Here is a 21406-nt window from a genome sequence, read left to right as displayed (position 1 = left end):
TGGGCAGATTCCCAGCAGCTCTGGAATTAGAGCTTGGGGCTTCTGAAAATATAGTGTGCATAGCAAAGGTGGCCAAGAGGGTGCAGTTGGTATAGTTGGTAGCTACCTACAGATGTGCCTGGCCTGGGTCCCGGTGAGGCTGGTCCAGATTGGGAGGGTGAGGAGAAGAGGGCAGCGCAGCTGTGGCCCACCCCCCCTTCTGAGCCGGCTCCCCTCTGCCAGTCAGGGCTGGTGTACACAGAGGAGGAGTGGGAGCGGGAGTGGACGGAGCTGCTGAAGCTGGCCTCCAGCGAGCCGCGCACACACTTCAGCAAGAATGGCGGCACGGGCGGGGGGTAAGTGCTGCCCCTGCTCTCCCCAGAAGTCACCTCCAGCTCCAGGCCACCCAGGGCTACACACAGCATGGGGGGATGGCACGGGGGGGGGGAATGTGGGACTCTTGTGCTGTGGAAGACAGAAAGATTCCAGCTTTCCAGCATTAGCTTCAAGACAAGGACGCACGGGAGGACTGTGGGTGATGGCTGGCCCCGCCAGGTGCTAGTGGAAGGGTATGCAGCCCCCACATGCACTATGCAGGCAGAGGTGAGCTCACATGAGCTGCCTCCAGGCCACTTTCCTCGAACTTTATTGTGCAGAACAGTTGGGGTGTGCGCCTTCAGGGCACAGCAGGCCTCTGGAGGTCACACGTGATGGTGAGCATTCCCACACATTGCCATCGCACGAACCTGGCTCTGAAGTTTGGGTTTTCTCCCCCAACTAATTAATTTGTGGCTTCAAGAAGTTGCCCTGAAAGCAGAAGCTCATTAAGCTAGCCTGGTGTTTCCCAGATGGGCTCCATGGATATTATATGTGTTCCCAGCAAAAAGACTTCACATCTGTGCATGTTTAGGAATAGCTTGTTCCTACAGAAACACCTTGGATGTTCTAGTATGGAATGAAGACTGTGGCCAGACCAGTGGGGCAGCCATAGAGCCTTGGCCACGGCTTATTCTTCAGTTCATATTCTCTGGAACCTGAAAGCAAAGGTGTTGCTCCTAGAGAAGGTCTCAGCCAAACATGAGAAAGTGTGAGCAGTAACACCAGGGAGACCCATGGAAGGAGGATTGCATGCAGCTCCAGGCTGCCCTCAGGCTCATGGGCCCTGCAGCGGGCAACTGGGTCCTCACCCACCCACCAAGGCAGGGCCTAGTGCCTCATGGGCTAGCTCTCCCTGGAGGCCCCGGCTGGAAAAGAGGCTCCCACAGAGCTGCAGCTGCAGCAGTGGCGTCCAAGACCATGTTTGAAGATGAAATCATTAGAAACCCACATACGCTGGCACACCCTTCCTCCAGGGCTGTCTTGTCACTGTGTTTTAAGGCTATGTTATGTCCATACCAACAGTCTATCTTGGCAGGACATTTGAGGACAAGCATTCTGAAGACTCAGTCGACTGTGGAAAACTGCTCTCTTCCTCTGCACGCCTCCCGAGTCCTGCCTGTGATGGGTCTTAAGTGTTCCTCGACATCGTTTTCACAGTTGCCTCTCTCCCTCCTGCCACAGGGAGGACGCCTGATAGGTGCTGGCAGACTGGATCCAGGCCAGGTGTCTCTGCCAGGGACAGGGAGGAGTGGGGAAAGACAGCAGCAATGATGACTTTGATAGTGGGTGAAAATCAATCACAGGTGACCATCACATACACATCTCCTGAGTACCCCCATCCAGGAGGAGCTTCGCCCAAGGTCTCATGGCTAGTCAGCCCATCTGACTCCTAAGGCCACAGTCTGGTACCCTGCTGCCTGCTCCCTGGGGCCCGAGGGATTCAGATGCTAATGGGGACACAGGGACCACTTGGTGTCTGTCCCTATCTCCCACAGAGTCTGAGTGATCAACCTTAATCTAACAAAAGGATTAGGTCCCTTTAGGAATATCCAAAATGGCCCAGACATTGTCCCATTTATGTAGGATAGCCTGGTCCCCTGCCCCTGGGAGCCATAGTTCTGGCTGCCACATCACAAAAGAGAAGGAAGAACCCGGGGAATGGCCAGAGAGGGGAAACTAAACAACCAAGGGTGGATGGGAGTGACCCCATCAGGAAAGAATGGAGAGATGAGGCAGGAAGGTATGGGTGGTGTTGGGGGAACGGAAGGAGGGAGGCGAGCACAGGTGGGGTGGGGTGGGGTCGGGGAGACCATAAGAGGGCCCTGTGCTAGGCACTCTCTCCCCTCCTTTCAAACTCTGCCTCACAAGCCTCCAGTACCCCTTCCACAGATTCAAAAACTGAGCCTCAATGGGATTAGGTAACTGTTCCAAGACCACAAAAATGATAAATGGAAGGAGCCAAAAAGTCAAAATTTGGTCTGATCATTAAGTCTCCTCTTTTGACCAGGCTCTACAGCCTAACAAAATCCCTCAAATACAGCAATCTGTAGAAAGGACACAGCCACCTGGTCCCCACAGATGCCACTGATGCTCAGGTCGGAATCCTGTGCCAGTGATGCAGGAGGCATTTCTAGGGTTTCAGCAACAGGTGTTTCCAGTGGAGAAAGAAAAAGGGGAAAAAAAACACAAAAAACTCAGAAGAGGACAGAGCATATGCAATAGGAATCTATCAAACAGAGTTGCTTCTGTAGCCAGATGCCTCCTTGGGTTACCTGGAACCTTTGCATGGCCAGTCAAGGAGGGAGGCCTTTGGAACCAGGCATAAAACATTTTCCTGGGAATGGGGAGTTTTGGCTGAGTCCCATGGACTAGGGTAACGGACAGAGAGCGCCTCAGCAAGGCACCCGTGCAGCTGTGCAGGACTCGCCAACAGGGTGCTCCAGAGCTGTCACCTGCTCCAAGAATTCACTTGGGGTTCAGAGTCCACAAGAGAGGCCTTTGTGCACAAGCACAGTTGCTCTGCCTTTTGCCTGTGTCTTCTCTCCCCATGTTGAGCTGAGAGGTGTAGGGCATCATCTCTGGGGCTTGAGGGCTGCAGGGATGAGTTTCTGACACCTGACTGAAGGGCCTGAAGGCAGAAACTGGCGAGCTCAGGGTTCACAGGGCTGTGGTGGCTGTGCAGGCCAGGACATGGGGCCGTAGGGGATGTAAGGCCAGGATGCTGCGAGCTGCCCGAGGTCCAGGCATGGATTCAGGGAGGAGGCCCCAAGCGGGCTGGCTTCAGGACTCATCTATGGTGGGGACCACACAGAAGACCAGCCCCTGAGGCCAGGGCTGAGGGTGGACACGAGTAGTCAGTGAGAGGAGCCACCACTGCAGCCCAGGGACCTAAGGTCACAGCCCCTCAACTGGCAGAGAGCTCTGAAGACCCAAAAAAAGCACTTCCTCAGACAGCAGGTCAGCACTGGGACCTCCAGCGAGCCCAGCGGGCCCTGAAGGAAGACAGCAAGAAAGACTTTGCCACCCTCCTGCCCCTCCTCTCTGCCTGTGCCGGCCCCACAGGGGACACAGACAGCAGCCAGAGAAGGGGAGGAGGCAAAAGGTGAAACAGAGAAGCCAGCTGGAAGCTAACCCAGTCTTTCAGGAGGCTCAAGCTTGGGGCTGATAGCCCCCTGCACAGGAAAGTAACCAGAAGAACCACACAAAATTTCCAGGGTGCCACCCGGGAATAGGAAAGAGCAAGTCAAGGGAGAGTTTGCAGGCATGATGGCGAGAAGAACTAAGGTGGCTTTATTCATCCCAGCCTGGGTTTCCCAGAACCTGTTCCCCACGGATGAGGGTAAAGGGTGCAGTGCGGGCCCTGCATCCTGCTCTGGGAGCCCCTGGTATGGAGACAGATGGGGCAGCCCCTGTACTATTGGTCCTTGACACAGATGATGGCCTGGAGTCATTTTAAACTTGTTACTTTCCCAGAAAGCAACTATGTCACGTATCTGAAGAGGTCAGCAGGGACCAGAGACCAGGTGTGGGTATGAGCTAGACCTGCTTCCTCTCACTGTGCCTCCCAGGAGGACTCACAGTGGCCAGGCCCCGGCCACGTGGAAGAACCAGGCCTTCCCTAGGGCTTGGGGAGGGATTAGTGAGGTCAGATGGGAATGCGAACAGTGTCATCTACTGAGCCCATGTTATGTGTCAGGCAGGCCTATGAGCTGTCATTATCATCACCAATCACAGATAAGGAGGCTGAGATTCAGAGAATTAGATAATGTATTAGGGTTCTCCAGAGAAACAGAACCAATAAAAGACATACATATAAAGAGATCTAATGTAGGTATTGGCTCACGTGATTATGGTGTCTGAGAATTCCCACGATCTGGCACATGCCAGCTGGAGACCCAGGAAAGCCAGTGGTGTAACACGAAGGCCCAAGAGCTGGAGAACTGATGGTGTGGATCCAGTCTGAATCTGAAGGCCTGAGAACCAGGAGTGCCGAGGGCAGAAAGTCCATGTCCCAGCTCAAACAGTTTCGGTTATTCCGCCCTCCGCCACTGTTTTGTTCCCATCATGAATAGATCAGATGAGCCCCACCCATATTGGTGAAAGCCCTCTGCTTTCTGCTCTCCAGCAATTCAAATGCTAATCTCATCCAAAATGCCCTCACAGACACATGCAGAAATAACGTTTAACCAGCTATCTAACCATCACAGGTTAGCTTCCAATGTCCCACAGCCTGAAAGACACAAAGCCAGAACCTGAACTTAGAACTGACCAAAGAAACCTAAGCCCACACTCTTGACAAATGCAGACCAGGCATGAGGAGTAGGAATCAACAACTTATCTTGACTATGGTGAAAATAATCATTTTTGTTCTTTAAACTTTTAAAAGAACTACTTATTTGTTTTCTGTTTGATGAGAAGGGCTAAGTGGAAGCTGAGAGGCCAGTCCGACAGACAAAGAGGAGAAGAGAGCAGAGCAAGAGGGACCGTTTGGGGGACCCTCTGGCAGCCCCCGGGGGCATCTTCTGTCTAGGTCCTTACTTTTCTCACATGCTAACCTCTCTGCTTTCTCTTTGTAGTTGAGTTTCTGAAATTTCACTGACAATGTGTTTGCTGCATTTCTTTTTATTAGCTTTTTTCGGAAGTAGCTAGAATCCCAAGTGATTTCCTAGCACACAGTCTGAGAGTTGTCAATTTCAGTCAGTCTTTTGAGGAAAAGCAAGAGGCATTTTATTCCTGGGAGATGCCCACACCACAGCCTGGTGCTCCCGGGCCATGGGCTGGCCTTGTGCAGGAAAGGAGGCATTCTTATGTGTATTCCTGAAGGTGCCATGACTTCCACCAGCAGACCAAGCAGAAAGAGCATCTGCTAACGTAAGGTGTCCTCACTTTGCAGATGTGGGACCCGGCTCAAATTTTTAAAGACATTTCTAATTGAAAATAAGACCAAAGTTGACTATCTAGGGATGGTTCTCAAGTTAGGAGCCTTCTCTGATCTTCCTGTCTAAAGAATCCACCTTTTATCACTCTACTGAGAGTTTCTTTTTTATTATTTTATTATTTATTTAAATATGTTTAGGGGATACAAGTGCAGGTTTCTTACATGCAAATATCGCATTGTGGTAGTAAAGTCTGGGATTTTAGCGTACCCATTACCCAAGTAGTGAACATTGTAATTTTTCAGTCCTCACCCCCTCGAACCCTCCGGCCTGTCATAGCTTCCAGTGTCTGTTATTCCATTCTGCCTGTCCATATGTACGCGTTGTTTAGCCCCCAGCTATAAGTGAGAACAGGCAGTATTTGACTTTCTGTTTCTGAGTTATATCACTGAGGATAATCGCTTCGATATCCATCCATGTTGCTGCAAAAGACAGGATTCCATTCTTTTTTATGGCTGAGTCATATTCCATGGTATGTATATACATTTTCTTTATCTAATCCTATGTTGATGGACACTTAGGTGGTTTCTATCTTTTTGCCATTGTGAATAGTGTTAGAGTAAACATGCAGGTATCTTTTTGATAGAATGATTCATTTCCCTTTGGGTATATACCTAGTAGTGGGATTGCTGGATTGAGTGGTAGTTCTATTTTTAGTTCTTTGAGAAATCTCCACACTGTTTTCCATAAAGGTTGTATGAATTTACATTCCTACCAACAGTATGTGTTCCCTTTTCATCATATCCTCACCAACATCTATTTTTGTTTTTGTTACATTTGCTTTTGAAGACTTGGTCATAAATTATTTGCATAGGCCAATGTCCAAAAGAGTTTTACATAGGTTTCCTTGTAGAATGTTTATAGTTTCAGGTCTTACATTTAGGTCTTTAATCCATTTTGAGTTAATTTTTGTATATGGTGAGAAGTGTGGGTCCAATCTCATTCTTCTGCATATCACTATGCAATTTTCCCAACACTAAATAGTGAATGACACAAAATGAATAGTGTCATTTCCCCAGTGTATACTTTTGTTGGTGTTGTTGAAGATCAGTTGGTTGTAAGTATGTGGCTTCATTTATAGGTTATGTATTCTTTTCCATTGATCTATGTGTCTGTTTTTGTACCAATACCATACTGTTTTGTTTACTATAACCTTGTAGTACAATTTGAAATTAGATGATGTTATCCTTCAGCTTTGTTCTTTTTGCTTAGGATTCCTTTGGCTAGACAGGCTCCTTTTTAGTTCCATATGAAATTTATTTTTTTTATAATCCTGTGAAAAATGACATTGGTAACTTGATAGGGATTGTATTGAATCTGTAGATTACTGTAGCAATATAGTCATTTTAATGATGTCGATTCTTGTAATCCATGAGCATGGGATGTTTTTCCATTCATTTGTGTCATCGACAATTTTTTTCTTCAGTGTTTTGTAGTCCTCCTTATAGAGATCTTTCACCTCCCTGGTTAAATATATTCCTCGATATTTTTGTAGCTAATTTAAATGGGATTGCCTTCTTGATTTAGTCCTCAGCTAGATTGTTACTGGTATATAGAAATGCTACTGCTTTCAGTATGTTAATGTTGTATCCTGAAACTGTACTACATTTGTGTATCAAATATAACAGGTTTTTGGTAGAGTCTTTATGGTTTTCTAATTATAAAATCGTATCATTAGCAAACAGGGATGATCTGACTTCTTCTTTTCCAATTTGGATGCCTTTTGTTTTTTTCTCTTGCCTGACTGCGCTGTGGGTACTTCCAGTACTATGTTGAATAACAGTGGTAAAAGTGGGCATCCTCATCTTGTTCCAGTCCTTAGAGGAAAAGCTTTCAACTTTTCCCCATTAAGTATGCTGTTAGCTGTGGGTTTGTCATAGAAGACCTTTATTATGTTGAGGTATGTTCTTTCTAGGCCTAGTTTGTTGAGGATTTTCATCATGAAGTGATGCTGAATTGTATTGAATGCAAAAATCCTTGACAAAATACTAGCAAATCAAATCTAACAGGACATCGAAAAGATAATACACCATAATCAGGTGGCATTTATCCCAGGGATGCAAGGATGATTCAACATACACAAATCAATGAATGTGATATATCACGTAAACAGAATTAAGAACAAAAACCATATGATCATCTTGATAGATGCAGAAAAATAACTGATAATTTCTTATTTGATCATGTGTTAGTATCTCTCCCTACCTAAACCTGCATTCATGGGCACACATGGGCAAGTGTGAGTGTGCGTGCGTGCACACACACACACACACAGCACAGTGCTAGACCTGTAGTGGATAATCAGTAACTATTTGTCACATGACTGACCTCAGCTTATTGATCCTAAGCAATAAGTCTTGTTCCTCAAGCCACACTGGCCACTGCTAGAAGGTCTTTCAGAGCCTAAGATCCATTCAGTCCCTTCGAAGCACTGGGAGGCCCCCGTCCTTCCATCTCAGCTTCCCAGGCCATAGCTCTTAGCAGAGCCCCTGCTAGCCTGTACTGTGCCTTTGGAGAGTCTTTTGTAAAAGGTGTCTGTCTGGGCAGGCACAGTCCTTGACCAGGGGCAAAGGCCCACAGCAGGACATAGGCTGGGTTCAGCCCCTTGAGCCTCCTCAGACTGGCTCTGCTGTGCAGGGCCCTACCTGAGAGAGGGGTTGAGGCACACCACTCAGAAATGCTGCCCATGAGATCTGTGCATGAGGAGAACCTTGCACCTGTGAAAAGGAGTAAGGACCGTCCCCACATACTGTGCTGTGGGTGTCTCAGGATGCATCAGGAGGAGGAAAAGGCAATGGTTGGAATAGTGAGTATAAAGATGCTACCTAGAGGTGGGAGGATGTGTGCATACAGTTTATGCGCATTTACTCACATTCATACGTGTGTGCACACAGATGTGCACTTACATTTTTTTTTTTTTATCAGATGGAGTCTCGCTCTGTCACCCAGGCTAGAATGCAGTGGCGCGATCTCGGCTCACTGCAACCTCCACCTCCTGGGTTCAAGCGATGATCCTGCCTCAGCCTCCCGAGTAGCTGGGACTACAGGCACAAGCCACCATGCCTGGCTAATTTTTGTATTTTTAGTAGAGACAGGGTTTCACCATGTTGGCCAGGATGGTCTCGATCTCCTGACCTCATGATCCACCCGCCTCGGCCTCCCAAAGTGCTGGGATTACAGGTGTGAACCACCACACCTAGCCTTGCACTTACTTTTTTTATGGAAGGGTACACCAAAAACCAACACCTATGTCCCCATAGGTGAGGTGACTACAATTTATCATCCAAACTGGTTCATTTGGGGGAAGGAAAGTGGGCACTAACCACTTGGGATGTGTGAACAGGACTTTCCCAAGCAAAACAGGAGGTGTGGACACCCCATCTGGAGGAGGGGATATGGGGAGGGACCTGGGAGGCTTCATCCAGGCTCTCCGTCTGGGTGGCTGGGTGACTGCCCTTTAACAAGACCTGCCAGCCCCAGACTGGCTTCCTTATCTATGACACGCGCTCTTGCCGAGGATGGTCTCCAAGGATGGTGGCTACAGCTTAAGCCAGGGTGCCCCCAAACTGTTCCCTGGGGCCTGAGATACCATCTGGACCTTGCTCCATGACCTTTGCTTCTTGGTCCTGCCAGGAGGGACTCCTCAGCCTCTGCCCACCCCCATCTTTCTCAGGGTGTTTTCATTGGGTAGACGGTATATCCCTAACCCTGGAAATTCTCCCTCCTCAAGTACCCACTGGAGAAGCAGATGTAGGTGCCCTGGAGAACTCAGTGTGTGGGGCCCAAAGCATGTTAGGAAGTTCTCAGGACATGCACATCTTGGAGGATGAAGTCATTATATTGCATGTCAGTCTTCTTTGCAGTAAGCACTGATTTTTAAGCGTTTTAGGAATTGTTATGTCTTTGCCCAGTGGCCAGATTCTCCCCACAATCCCAGATCTCGCATTTGCTCAGCAAACTCACAAGAAGAAGACATGAAGTCTCAGGGCTAAAAGTGGGAGTGAATTTTCAGAATTGGTTTTTCTGAAACTGATTTCTACCAATGGGCTCTGGTCACAGAGTGCAGGTCACAGTTCCAAACTCTCGTCCCAGATAAAATCTTGTTTGCCCTCCATTTTAGAGCCCCCAGCTAAATTGGAGTTCCAGTACCAGAGCAGCTAGAAAACCTGCAATAAGGAGAAATGAAAAGGGACCTGGACATAGGCGTTTACAGTGTGCCTTTCATGGGATACTTCTCTTACCTGGCAGGTGTCCTAATGCCTGGTTGCCTAACCCATGACCCATGTCCCTCACATGGGAAGCTTGTTTGTACTGGCAGATGGCTTTGTGGCTCCTGTCTGGCCTGTGTCTAGTTTTTTCTTACCTGACCATCGCTCTGTGGCTGGGACCAGCCTTGTGTTCTCCTTGGCGTCTGGTGAAAACATGGCCTGGGGTAGCCTCTGCTTCTTCCAATGGAAGGTGCAAATTCAATCCACCGCCACAATGGGAAGCAAGTTCAAAGGTTTTTACTTATAGATCCTGGGCATGGAGGCCATCATGAGTTGGGAGGGCAGTGCTCCATCCCAGGGTCACATTGAGGCAGGGATTAAGATTCAGGCAGAGAGATCCAGCTAGAAATATATATAGGGGAATAGGATGTGGGTCACTTTAAGTTCATGGGCAAATGTCTGAATGGTCCATTTAAAGGAAGTGGTGGGAAAGTGGAAAGCCCAGTCTGCTAGGCAGAGAGACGCCTCTAAGTTCTTATCTCTGGCCACCAGCTTGGGTCTTTGGGTGTGGTGTTCTACTTCTAATGCCCAGGCAGCAACCTCTGCTGTTTTGTTTCTGTTACACCCTCTACACCCTCAGGTGCTCTCTGGCTGCCTTCAACACTGAGGCTCCTGGTATAGAACCAGGACCCTCCCTAAGTCTTGGACAAGGAGCCAGAAGCAAGTAGGGAACATCATTATGATTTTCAAGCTGCCCCCCGCTGGAGCTGGGATCCTCTCCGCCACCCCCTGGGTCACTGAGCAGGTTTCAGTTGCTCACATGGCTCCCACGCTCAACACCAAAACTGGAATGGAGAAAGGCTGCTCTGCTCCAGCTGTCCTCCATCACCTCTCAACTGGGCCCGCCATCCTATCATTGCTGCTGAAATAAAATGGCCCTGCCTTAAGTTAGCCATGAAAAGAATGCCATGCCAGTACAATGGTGCCTAATACTTAACCTTTGCACCGTTGTTACCTTGGAGGCCCTCTTGCATAGCTACTCAAATACCAGAGTGTTCTGCCAGGAGGCTCCATGCTGGGCATGGTCCAACTCCATGCCTTTGCCCTAGCACAGAACTTGAAGGATGGGTAGATGAATGGACAGACAAGTAGGTGCTTGGGCAGATAGATGGTTGAATGGAAGAACTGAAGGATGAGTACATGGATGGATGCGTGGGTAGGTGGGTGGGTGGGTGGATGGATGGATGGATGGATGGATGGATGGATGGATAGATGTACATGTGGGTGGATGGACAGGTGGATGGGTGGGTGGGTGGACAGGTGTATGGGTGGGTGGATGGCATGGATGGATGAATGGATGGACAGATGGATGGATGGATGGATAGATGGACATGTGGGTGGATGGACAGGTGGATGGGTGGTTGGGTGGACAGTTGTGTGGGTGGGTGGATGGCATGAATGGATGGACAGATGGATGCACAGACAGCAGATGGATGGATGGATGGATGGACAAGTGGATGGGTGGATCAATAGATGGATGGATGAAGAGAGAGAGGGAGGGAAGGAAGAGAGATGGGTGGGTGGGTGGGTAGATGGATGGATGGATGAATGGATGGATAGATAGATAGGAAGAAGGATGGATAGGTTGGTAGATGTTACATGAAGGCAGGGTTCTCTGAGGGCCTCTGCAGTGCCTTTCACAGCACCAGTGTATAGTAAGTGCTCAATGAATATTTATTGGTTTTTTGGTTGGAAATATGATGGCCCTGCTTTAAGTTTTGCATGAGAAGAATGCTGTGCCAGTACAAAGGTGCCTAATACTGAGCCTTCATGCTGTTGTTACCATGGGGGTCCTCCTGTGTAGCTGCTCAGATCCCAGAGTGTTCTGCCAGGAAGTGAAGATGGGACTCAGAACCCAGGCCTGAGAGGGCTACCATTCACCTTGCTCTGCCCGCTTCTCAGCATTAGTACCTGACTCAAGAGCAGCTCCTCTCTTTCCAGCACTGCCCCCTCCATTCCTTGAATTAGGGAAGGAACACTGCTCCACATTTCTAGCTGGGGTATTTCTTTCTCCAAGTATGAAGGTTTTAACTCTGTATTCTCTCCCCCTGTGCTGTTCATTATGTTGTTCAACCATTCACTCGCTGGCACTCAACGCATACTAGGTGACAGGGACAAACAAGCAACTTCCAAAAGCACTTGACCCCCCAGGCACTGCAGCTTGGCTTTCAGGTGTGGCTGGGCAGGCTAATCACCTGCAATGTTTCAAAATGCACACCCAGGAGCACTGCATTTAGACCTGGCATAAAATATATGTGTGTGTATGTGTGAATATGTATTCATGTCAATACATATTTAAAACATTCCTCTTCTACTTCCCTTTCCTTCCTTGCTGAAAAAGTAAGTTCTAAAGCCATTAGGCGGGGCAAAGCAAGGTGGCATCTGGAGTGGGTGGGGGATGGGAGGACACCAGGGGCCAGAGCCAGATGTCAGCCACACAGGTGAAGAGGGCCACCTCACGGATGGGGAGCAGAGGTGGGAGATGGCTGACATATGGGAAGACTGATCAAATAAGGAAATGCTTTAGAATGAATACGAACAAGTTTTCTGAAAGTAAGTGAAGAAAGTTGCAAATAGAATTAACTTTGTGGGGTTGGATTGGAATTGGAGGTATCAATGAACTCAAGGTTTTCTATAAATATTGAGAGGGAGAGAAAGATGAAAATAAACATGGAGAGGGAGAGAAAGATGAAAATAAACATGCAAAAATATGTATCCATGTGTGAGTGTGAACTTGAACCATCTTTTTGCACCAGGAAGCAAGAAAGTGCTCTAAGAAATGATGGGAGCTGGGCACGGTGGCTCACACCTGTAATCCCAACACTTCAGGAGGCTGAGACAGAAGGATGACTTGTGCCCAGAAGTTCGAGACCAGCCTTGGCAACATAGCGAGACCCCTGTCTCTACAAAAATGAAAAAAGTTTTCTGGGCATAGTGGTGGCCTGTGGTCCCAGCTACTTGGGAGGTCAGAATGGGAGGCTCACTTGACCCCAGGAGTTCGAGGCTGCAGTGAGCTATGATCTCACCACTGCACTCCAGCCTGGGCAACACAGTGAGACCCTGTCTCAAAAAAAAAAAAAAAAAAAAGAAAAGAAAAAAAGAAATGATGAGGATGTCAAAAGGACACAGATCCAGCTTTAGAGAAGCCACACTGACCACATCAAGGAGTATCTGAGCATCCACATAATCACACTAATGGATTATAACCCACTGAATAAAATGGAAAACCAGAAATCCATAGTGATACCAATAAACCTATAAAGATTTGGTGAGGAATGGAGTATTTGCATAGGTTCAAGTTCCTCTCCACAAAATGCTTGTTAATTTCAAACGAAAAATTAGTAGTCTGCAGGGGCAAGGCCTGGAAGATGACCTTAAGGAGTGGTCCAGGTCAACCTCACCAGTGATGGGACAATCTCACCAGTGATGGGACAATCTGCAGTTCACACAACCTGATAAGATGTCACAAGAAGGACTCAGCTTGACCCAATCCAATCTAACTGTGAGGAAATAGAGAAACCCTTATGAAGGACATTCTACAAAATACCCAACCTGTAATCTTCAAAAATGTCAAGGTCATGGAAGTCAAGGATATCCTGAGAAATGTTCCAGGTGAAGGAGACTAAGGAGACGCCACCGCTGAATGCAGCACCTGATCCTGAGCAGGAACCTTTGTTCTAAAAGGCATTATTGGGACAGCTGGCACACACATGTGGGGTCTGGTGATTGCATGTAACTGTGTGAATTCCTGATGTCGGTAGCCGTGTGGTGCTTGTGTAGGAGGATGTTCTGTTCATAGAAAATGAGCAAGAACTTTCCAGGGTGATGGGGTGCCAGGTTGGCTGTTTATTTTCAAATGGTTCAGGGAAACAAAAGCTCTTTTTACTGTATGTGCGCAACTATTTTGTGAGGTTTCGATTGCTGCCAATTTTTTGAACTGTTAAAATAAGGTTAATTGGGTTGGATGTGGTGGCTCACGCCTGTAATCCCAGTACTTTGGGAGGCCAAAGCTGGTGGATCACTTGAGGCCAGGAGTTCGAGACCAGCCTGGCCAACATGGTGAAAACCCGTCTCCACTAAAAATACAAAAAAATTAGCTGGGCATGGTGGCAAATGCCTGTAATCCCAGCTACTTGGGAGGCTGAGGCTTGTAAAAAGTAAAATAGAGGTTCTTCTTTAAAGACTTTCCTCCCCATCTAGTTAAAAATAAATAGTAACTTCTTTTAGAAGCAAAATTTATTCAAAGACCTGTGCTAACATTCTTAAATATCTGCTAGCCATAATAAAAAGATCAACATACTTTATATTCTTAGCTCCCACAATTTAACCTAAGTATTTGCCTGGCATACTTATACTAGTCCAAGCAAGCACTAAGTCATAGTCTGGTCCTCTTCCTTCTTTAAAAGCATTTTTACCTTTCTCAACATTCCACAAGTTACTTCCTCCTTCCTTTATTCTCCTCTGCATTTGCCTCTTTTAAAAAATTCTAAGTTACTAACCAATCAGAACAAATACAAAATGTAAAATCCCGTCCCAGCCAATAAAAACCAGACACAGCAGTAAGGTGGACACGTCAGGTTATAAATGACCCTGTCTCCTTTATTCAGTATACTCTCATAACAAAACTGCTGGCAAGTACACCCTTTCTACAGAAAATATAAAAACGGCCTCGCTAAAAAAAATTAAATTTATATTCAAGTAATATTGCTTTACGACACCAGGAAACAAACATTTCAAACAATTTTGGTGACCCGTATGGGGATACATTCTCTGCCGGGGGTGGTCTCCAGTCCTTCCTCATAAGGGAGCGTGCTCCTCTGCCTCATTGCAGTGGCCTCAAGGATACGAGCTCAAAACCCACCCGGTATGTGGAATAAACTCAGAGTCTCAGCAATGCAAAAAAAAAAAAAAAAAATCCTCACATATCACGTGAACCAGAAAACTGTGCACAGATTGAGGAAAAAAACACCGGGAAAAAACACCAGTAAAGTATTTCCTTAGTAATCAAGACTGAGGAAAAAGCTGCGGGGCAGTAAAGCATTCCTTAGTTAAAACATACCAAGGAGAGAGAAACTGCAGGGGCAGTAAAACATTCCTTAGGACTAGACACAAAAAGCCATGGGAGGCGGTAAAATATTTCTTAGCCAGGATGTCTTAAAGGTTAAAAAAAGGTAAAAAAAAATCCCCACCGAGTGGGGGTTAAACCTCAAAAAGAGGTGAGAAATCCCCATTGTGGGGGGGTTAAGCCTCAAGGTAAAAAATCCCCATTGTCGGGGGTTAAACCTCAAAAAGAGGTGAGAAATCCCCATGGGGGGGCGTTGAACCTCACACAAACCTCCGATAGTAAAATATATATACATATATATATGTATGTTACATATAGATATACATATATATGTATGTTACATATAGATATACATATATATGTATGTTACATATAGATATACATATATATGTATGTTACATATAGATATACATATATATGTATGTTACATATAGATATACATATATATGTATGTTACATATAGATATACATATATATGTATGTTACATATAGATATACATATATATGTATGTTACATATAGATATACATATATATGTATGTTACATATAGATATACATATATATGTATGTTACATATACATATATATGTATGTTACATATATATATGTATGTTACATATAGATATACATATATATGTATGTTACATATAGATATACATATATGTATGTTACATATAGATACATATACATATATATATTCAAAACTCCCCTTTCCCCTCTTCTTGGGAAAAAAAAAAAAAAAGACTAAGCTCCACTCCTGCCAGTCGCTCCTCTAGGGGAAGGGGAAAAAAAAAAGCAAAAACACCAAGCATGACGCCAGACAGCCAGGCACACCAAAAATTAAGTCCCTCTCCCCACCCCAGCTCTGTGTGAAAAAGAGAGCAGGGACTGTCGCAGAAAGAAAAGCCAACAAGATGAAAGGACCTAACTCTTACGACTAACGACAGGTGTCTGCCAAGCCTGTGGGCCAGTGATGGCCCTGGGCCAGGACTACAGCCGGCCGGGGGCCAAGACTACAGCCATGCAAATCCCACCCAGCCCAGAAAACTAAGTGTAGAAAAAATAAATAAATCAGGGGGAAAAAAAAAAAACAGGGGAAACAGACGGCAGCGCATACATGCGGGCGGGGCCCGTCCCTTGCCCAGCCTGCGCCGCAAGACCGGGAAAAAAAAAGGAAACAAAAAATGACAGAGAGGGAGAGAAAAATAAAGTGCAAATAAAAAAAAAAAGGAAAATAAAGTGCAAATAAGAAAAAAAATAGAAAAAAGTAAGTAAAAAAATAACTAGAAAAGACAAAAATCAAAGAAAGACACGGTAAAATTAGGAAAAGAAATAATGTAAAAGGCAGAACGTTAAAACATGTTAAAAATTGTCTATAAAAGTCATAAAAAAGTTATAAAAAATTTATGCAAAAAATATTATATAATTTAAAAGTAATTAGGCCTCCTAAATGAAAACTATTTAAAAAACAGTTTATATACAAAATATGTAAAAATATATACTTTTAATAAAATTACAAAAAGACATAAAAATATGAATTTTTACCTACATTAAAAGGTTAAAAAAATTTTGTTTTAAAACTTTAAACAAGGCCAGGCGTGGTGGCTCATGCCTATAATTTCAGCACTTTGGGAGGCCAAGGCAGGCGGTCACGAGGTCAGGAGATCAAGACCATCCTGGCTAACATGGTGAAACCCCATCTCTACTAAAAATACAAAAAAATTAGCCGGGCATGGAGGCAGGCACCTGTAGTCCCAGCTACTCGGGAGGCTGAGGCAAAAGAATGGCATGAACCCAGGAGGCGGAATTTGCGGTGAGCTGAGATCGCACCACTGCACTCCAGCCTGGGCAACACAGCAAGACTCCGTCTCCAAAAAAAAAAAAGTTTAAACAAATTTAAAAATATTAATTATAAAGAAAATTCTGTATGTAAACATATTAGCTAAAGAGGTATCCAATTTTTCTGTAAACTAAACATTAAAATAAAAGCACAATAAATTTTTCTTAAAGTACTAACCTGCTCTTTAACAAAAATTATAAAAAGTTTTAAAAAGTCTATAAAAACCTTACCTTATAGTCAGACATTAAAAGTAAATAATGTCTGCAAAATTTTATTAAAATAAAGTTTAACATTAATAGCACATTAATGTAAAAAAACATAAAATCATACAAAAAGCATTATCAAATATAAAATAGTGCTTAACTTTCTCAAAGCCCGAGGGCGGCCGAATAAGTCACAAGGCCCCTCATCCCCAAGGCCACAACGTGCAGGGGCGGTGAAGGCCACAAAAAAGCCAAGACCTTAAGAGGGGGCAGGGCCACAATGTCCCCTAGGCAACGCTAAGCAGAAATGGAGCAGAAGACGTCACCATGGGGCCTCAAGCCCCAGAATACGCAACAAAAATTATATACTTAATTTATCTTCCACTTTCCCTTTCCTCAAAACTAAAAATCTTTTAACACAGGTAACAACCCTAAAATTTCTAGTACATCAGCACCAGCCTAAAAACCACATTCTTGCCTGGCGCAGTGCCTCACGCCTGTAATCCCAGCACTTTGAGAGGCCGAGGCAGGCGGATCATGAGGTCAGGAGATCAAGACCATCCTGGCTAACACAGTGAAACCCCATCTCTACTAAAAATACAAAAAGAAATTAGCCAAGCGTGGTGGCAGGCGCCTGTAGTCCCAGCTACTGGGGAGGCTGAGGCAGGAGAATGGTGTGAACCCAGGAGGCAGAGCTTGCAGTGAGCGGAGATCGCGCCACTGCACTCCAGCCTGGGTGACAGAGCAGGACTCCATCTCAAAACAAAACAAAAACACATCCTTATCAAAAAATAAAAAACTCAAGCCAGCCTGGGAAGGACCCTATTTTATGCTGTTAACCACTAAGACCCCTGTCCACACAGCCAAGAAAAAATGGACCCACTATACTCAAATCAAGAAAACATCTTAGGTTACTATACTAAAATCAAGCCCTACTAAGTTAAAATTTTAAAAAGCTTAATTTTCATATACTTTCTCTATTACTTCCTTTCCTTTCCTTATTCTGTTACTGGCTCCCTTGTTATTAATGTAACTAAATCTAACTCACCTCAAACCATTGCCTTTAATGCTTGCTCTATCATACCTTGTAAAAATATTAAAAAATCAATGACAGCTAGCCTTTTCACACAAATATTTATGTCCTGGCCCTCTAATTAACACAATTACCCCTAACACTTATCGTTATAATCACCTGCAGCCAAAACGCCAATTTTCTGCTCCTACTGAGAGGTGAAGCCAGCTAGACTTCCTGGGCTGAGTGGGGACTTGGAGAACTTTTCTGTCTTACAAGAGGATTGTAAAATGCACCAATCAGCACTCTGTAGCTAGGACTGTAAAACACACCAATCAGCGCTCTGTAAAACGCACCAATCAGCAGAATCCTAAAAGTAGCCAGTCACAGGGAAGATTGAAAAAAGGACATTCTGATAGGACAGAAATGGAACATGGGAGGGGCCAATAAGGGAATAAAAGCTTGCCACCCCCCACCCAGCCAGCAGCGGCAGCAACTTGCTCGGGTCCTGTTCCATGGTTTAGAACCTTTGTTCTTTCTCTCTTCACAATAAATCTTGCTGCTGCTCACTCTTTGGGTCCGTGCCACCCTTAAGAGGTGTAACACGCAACTTCATTCTTGAAGTCAGTGAGACCACAAAGCCACTGGAAGGAACCACCTCCGGACACACTACAGCCTAACAACCTTGTAATAAATGGAACGACGTCCTTTAAATTACTCAAGAGCAAAGTTAAACTTCCACACACACACACAAAAAAACATACAAATCTAAAACCCTTCATCTATTTCATTAAAAAACCTACCCAACCTTCTCAATATAACCCTGTCCTTCTATCACCACCTCCACCTTAACTAACTCTAAACCTACCCTTAATAACTTCTATAATATAGAAATTTGACATAAATTTTTAAAAACCCTAAATATTTTTAAAATACACATTATTCCCCCATCTTCCCCTTCTTCAGTAGCCTAAGTTCTAAATCCCACACCAGTTACTCCTACATCTGATAAAAGTAGAATGTCTATTATAAAAATAAAAAATCAAAGACAGACCTTAGCCATCAAAACAATACATCAAAATACAAATGCCTAGCTAAAATAAATATTCCATTCACACTTTAAAAACAATTATTACACTATTACATTTGTACACATGGTATTCCAGAGGCCCAAATTATCCCCTTTCCACTTAAATGGTCACCTCATCAACCAAATATAAACTATATAGTAGCTCTTTTTCAAAATCCCACTGCTTAAAATAATCCATCATGCCAAGCTCTCTCTGCTATTTCCTAAAATTTAACACTCTGCGGGTCAGCCCCTGAGGACAATCCAGCTTGCACCTTTTCTAAATGCCAAACTTACACTGTGCCTCTCATGGCAAGAAAAAAATTTAATATTCCTTAAAAGCATTAAAAAAAAATGCAAGAAGCTCAAGCTTTTCCAAAAGCTCGCCCATCAATCCATGCTTAGCCATCCCCAAGCAAATATATGGTAGTACTGTAAAGGACCTTTACTAAACGCTGTGCCAAATATTTGAAACAGTACTAATCCAATTAGCTGTCCTTCACTCTAGCATTTCATCAATCTAAAAAAATAAAAACAAAACACCGCAGGCCAAAAAAAATTCCTTGTAAGTCCTTTAATCCTCAAGTTTATATAAATGCTATTAAAATCCTGTAAAAAAAATTCCAAATAAATTTAAAACACAAAATCAAATAGCTGCAAAATTTAAGTCCACGTTATTTTGGTAAGTATGAATTAAAAAAATGTAAACTAAACTGTATCTGTTACAATCAGCAACAATTCATAAATTACACTGAAAACGCCATCAAAAAAATAGCTAAGCAATTAGGACCTACCAGACAAATTGCCTTAAAAAAAGCTTTAAATATAATATCAGCAAAAAAAAAAGTCATAATTAAAACTCAATATTGTACCTTTATTCCTAATACTGCCCCTAACAAAACTATAACAAAAGCACTACAAAAATTAACAGCACTATCCAATAAACTTGCCAAAAATTCTAAAATAAATAACCCTTTTTCTAAAATAATAAAACATTAATTGGATAAGTAAAAAAAAAAAAAAATTGTGGCCAGGCATGGTGGCTCACGTCTGTAATCCCAGCACTTTGGGAGGCCGAGGCAGGTGGATCACGAGGTCAGGAGATCAAGACCATCCTGGCTAACACGTCTCTACTAAAAATACAAAAAATTAGCCGGGCGTGGTGGCGGGCGCCTGTAGTCCCAGCTACCAGGGAGGCTGAGGCAGGAGAATGGCGTGAACCCGGGAGGTGGAGCTTGCAGTGAGCCGAGATCATGCCACTGCACTCCAGCCTGGGCGACAGAGTGAGACTTCACCTCAAAAAAAAAAAAAAAAAAAAATTAACTTCAATTCTCACCTTGTTCGCTCTTATTAATATACTTATAAGCTATTATGTTATTCCCTGCCTTCAAAATTTTATACAAATACTTATCTCTACCACTCTTACAAAGTTAACTCCTAACTCTTCTCCACCCTATTCGAAAAATTACTTCTCTTAAAGCTATTAAAACAGACAAATTAAAAAAAAATTATAAGAGGGAGAATTGTAAAAAGTAAAATAGAGGTTTCTCTTCAAAGCCTTTCCTCCCCATCTAATTAAAAATAAATAGTAACTTCTCTTAGAAGCAAAATTTATTCAAAGACCTGTGCTAAGATTCTTAAATATCTGCTAGCCATAATAAAAAAATCAGTATACTTTATATTCTTAGCTCCCACAATTTAGCCTAAATATTTGCCCTAGCATACTTATACTAGTCCAAGAAAGCAGTAAGTCACATCCTGTTCCTCTTCCTTATTTAAAAGTATTTTTACCTTTCTCAACATTCCTTCCTTTATTATCCTCTGCATTTGCCTCTTTTAAAAAATTCAAAGTTACTAACCAATCAAAACAAATACAAAATGTAAAATCCCGTTCCACCCAATAAAAACTGGACACAGCAATAAGGTGGACATGTCAGGTTATAAATAACCTTATCTCCTTTATTCAATATACTGTCATAACAAAACTGCGAGCAAGTATACCCTTTCTACAGAAAATATAAAAATAGCCTTACTAAAAAAATTTATATTCAAGTGCTATTTCTTTACACCACCAGAAAACAAACATTTCAAGCAGGTTGCATTGAGCTGAGATAACGCCACTGCACTCCAGGCTGGGTAACAAAGCAAGACTCTGTCTCAAAAAAAAAAAAGGTAAATTGAGTCATAAGAAAAAGAAAAAACATGGGTAGTATGTAACCAAAATTCCACAGGTGATGGTAATGCATTCCCTAGGATTCACAACCTGCATTCTGGAAGTCCCAGGTGGCTGGGAACTGTGCCCATGAACCCATGAAGCTCTTTCCCCAGGCCATGCCAGGGGCCACATTTGCCGGCCCTGGCCCCACCTGCTGCCGTCGTCACAGACTCCCTCAGCTAATTCTGAGCATTCCTCAGACACTCAGGAACAAGTCTGAGAGCCACCTCTGGGGAGTCTTGGCTGGTGCTGTCATCTCAGCTGGCAGGCACTGCAGGTGCAGCCGAGGCTCCATAACGCTGTGAGCTCTGGCTGTCCTCTCAACGTGCACCTCCCTTTTGGGTGGCCTTGCTATGGGGGGACATCGAGGCTGCCACCTTCTGCCCGAACGTCTTAGGGTTTGAGTGGAAGCATTCTTGAGCCTGCGGTTTCCCTGATCCT

At 44.4% G+C, this 21406-nt stretch overlaps 1 protein-coding gene across 3 annotated transcripts in view; it reads left to right on the top strand.

Moving 5' to 3' along the window:
- OTUD7A (OTU deubiquitinase 7A) overlaps nt 1-21406 on the top strand; it is a 393053-nt gene that overhangs the window by 342615 nt on the left and 29032 nt on the right. For all 3 annotated transcript variants that reach the window (XM_016927863.4, XM_016927862.4, XM_054666883.2), the window contains one exon: nt 223-335. In XM_016927863.4, the coding sequence (XP_016783352.1) occupies nt 223-335 (113 nt within the window). The remainder of the gene's footprint in view (nt 1-222; nt 336-21406) is intronic.

Source organism: Pan troglodytes, chromosome 16, assembly GCF_028858775.2.
Source record: "Pan troglodytes isolate AG18354 chromosome 16, NHGRI_mPanTro3-v2.0_pri, whole genome shotgun sequence".
NCBI lineage: Eukaryota > Metazoa > Chordata > Mammalia > Primates > Hominidae > Pan > Pan troglodytes.
The sequence above is the reverse complement of the archived record's forward strand: the minus strand, read 5'-3'. Positions and strand labels throughout refer to the sequence as shown.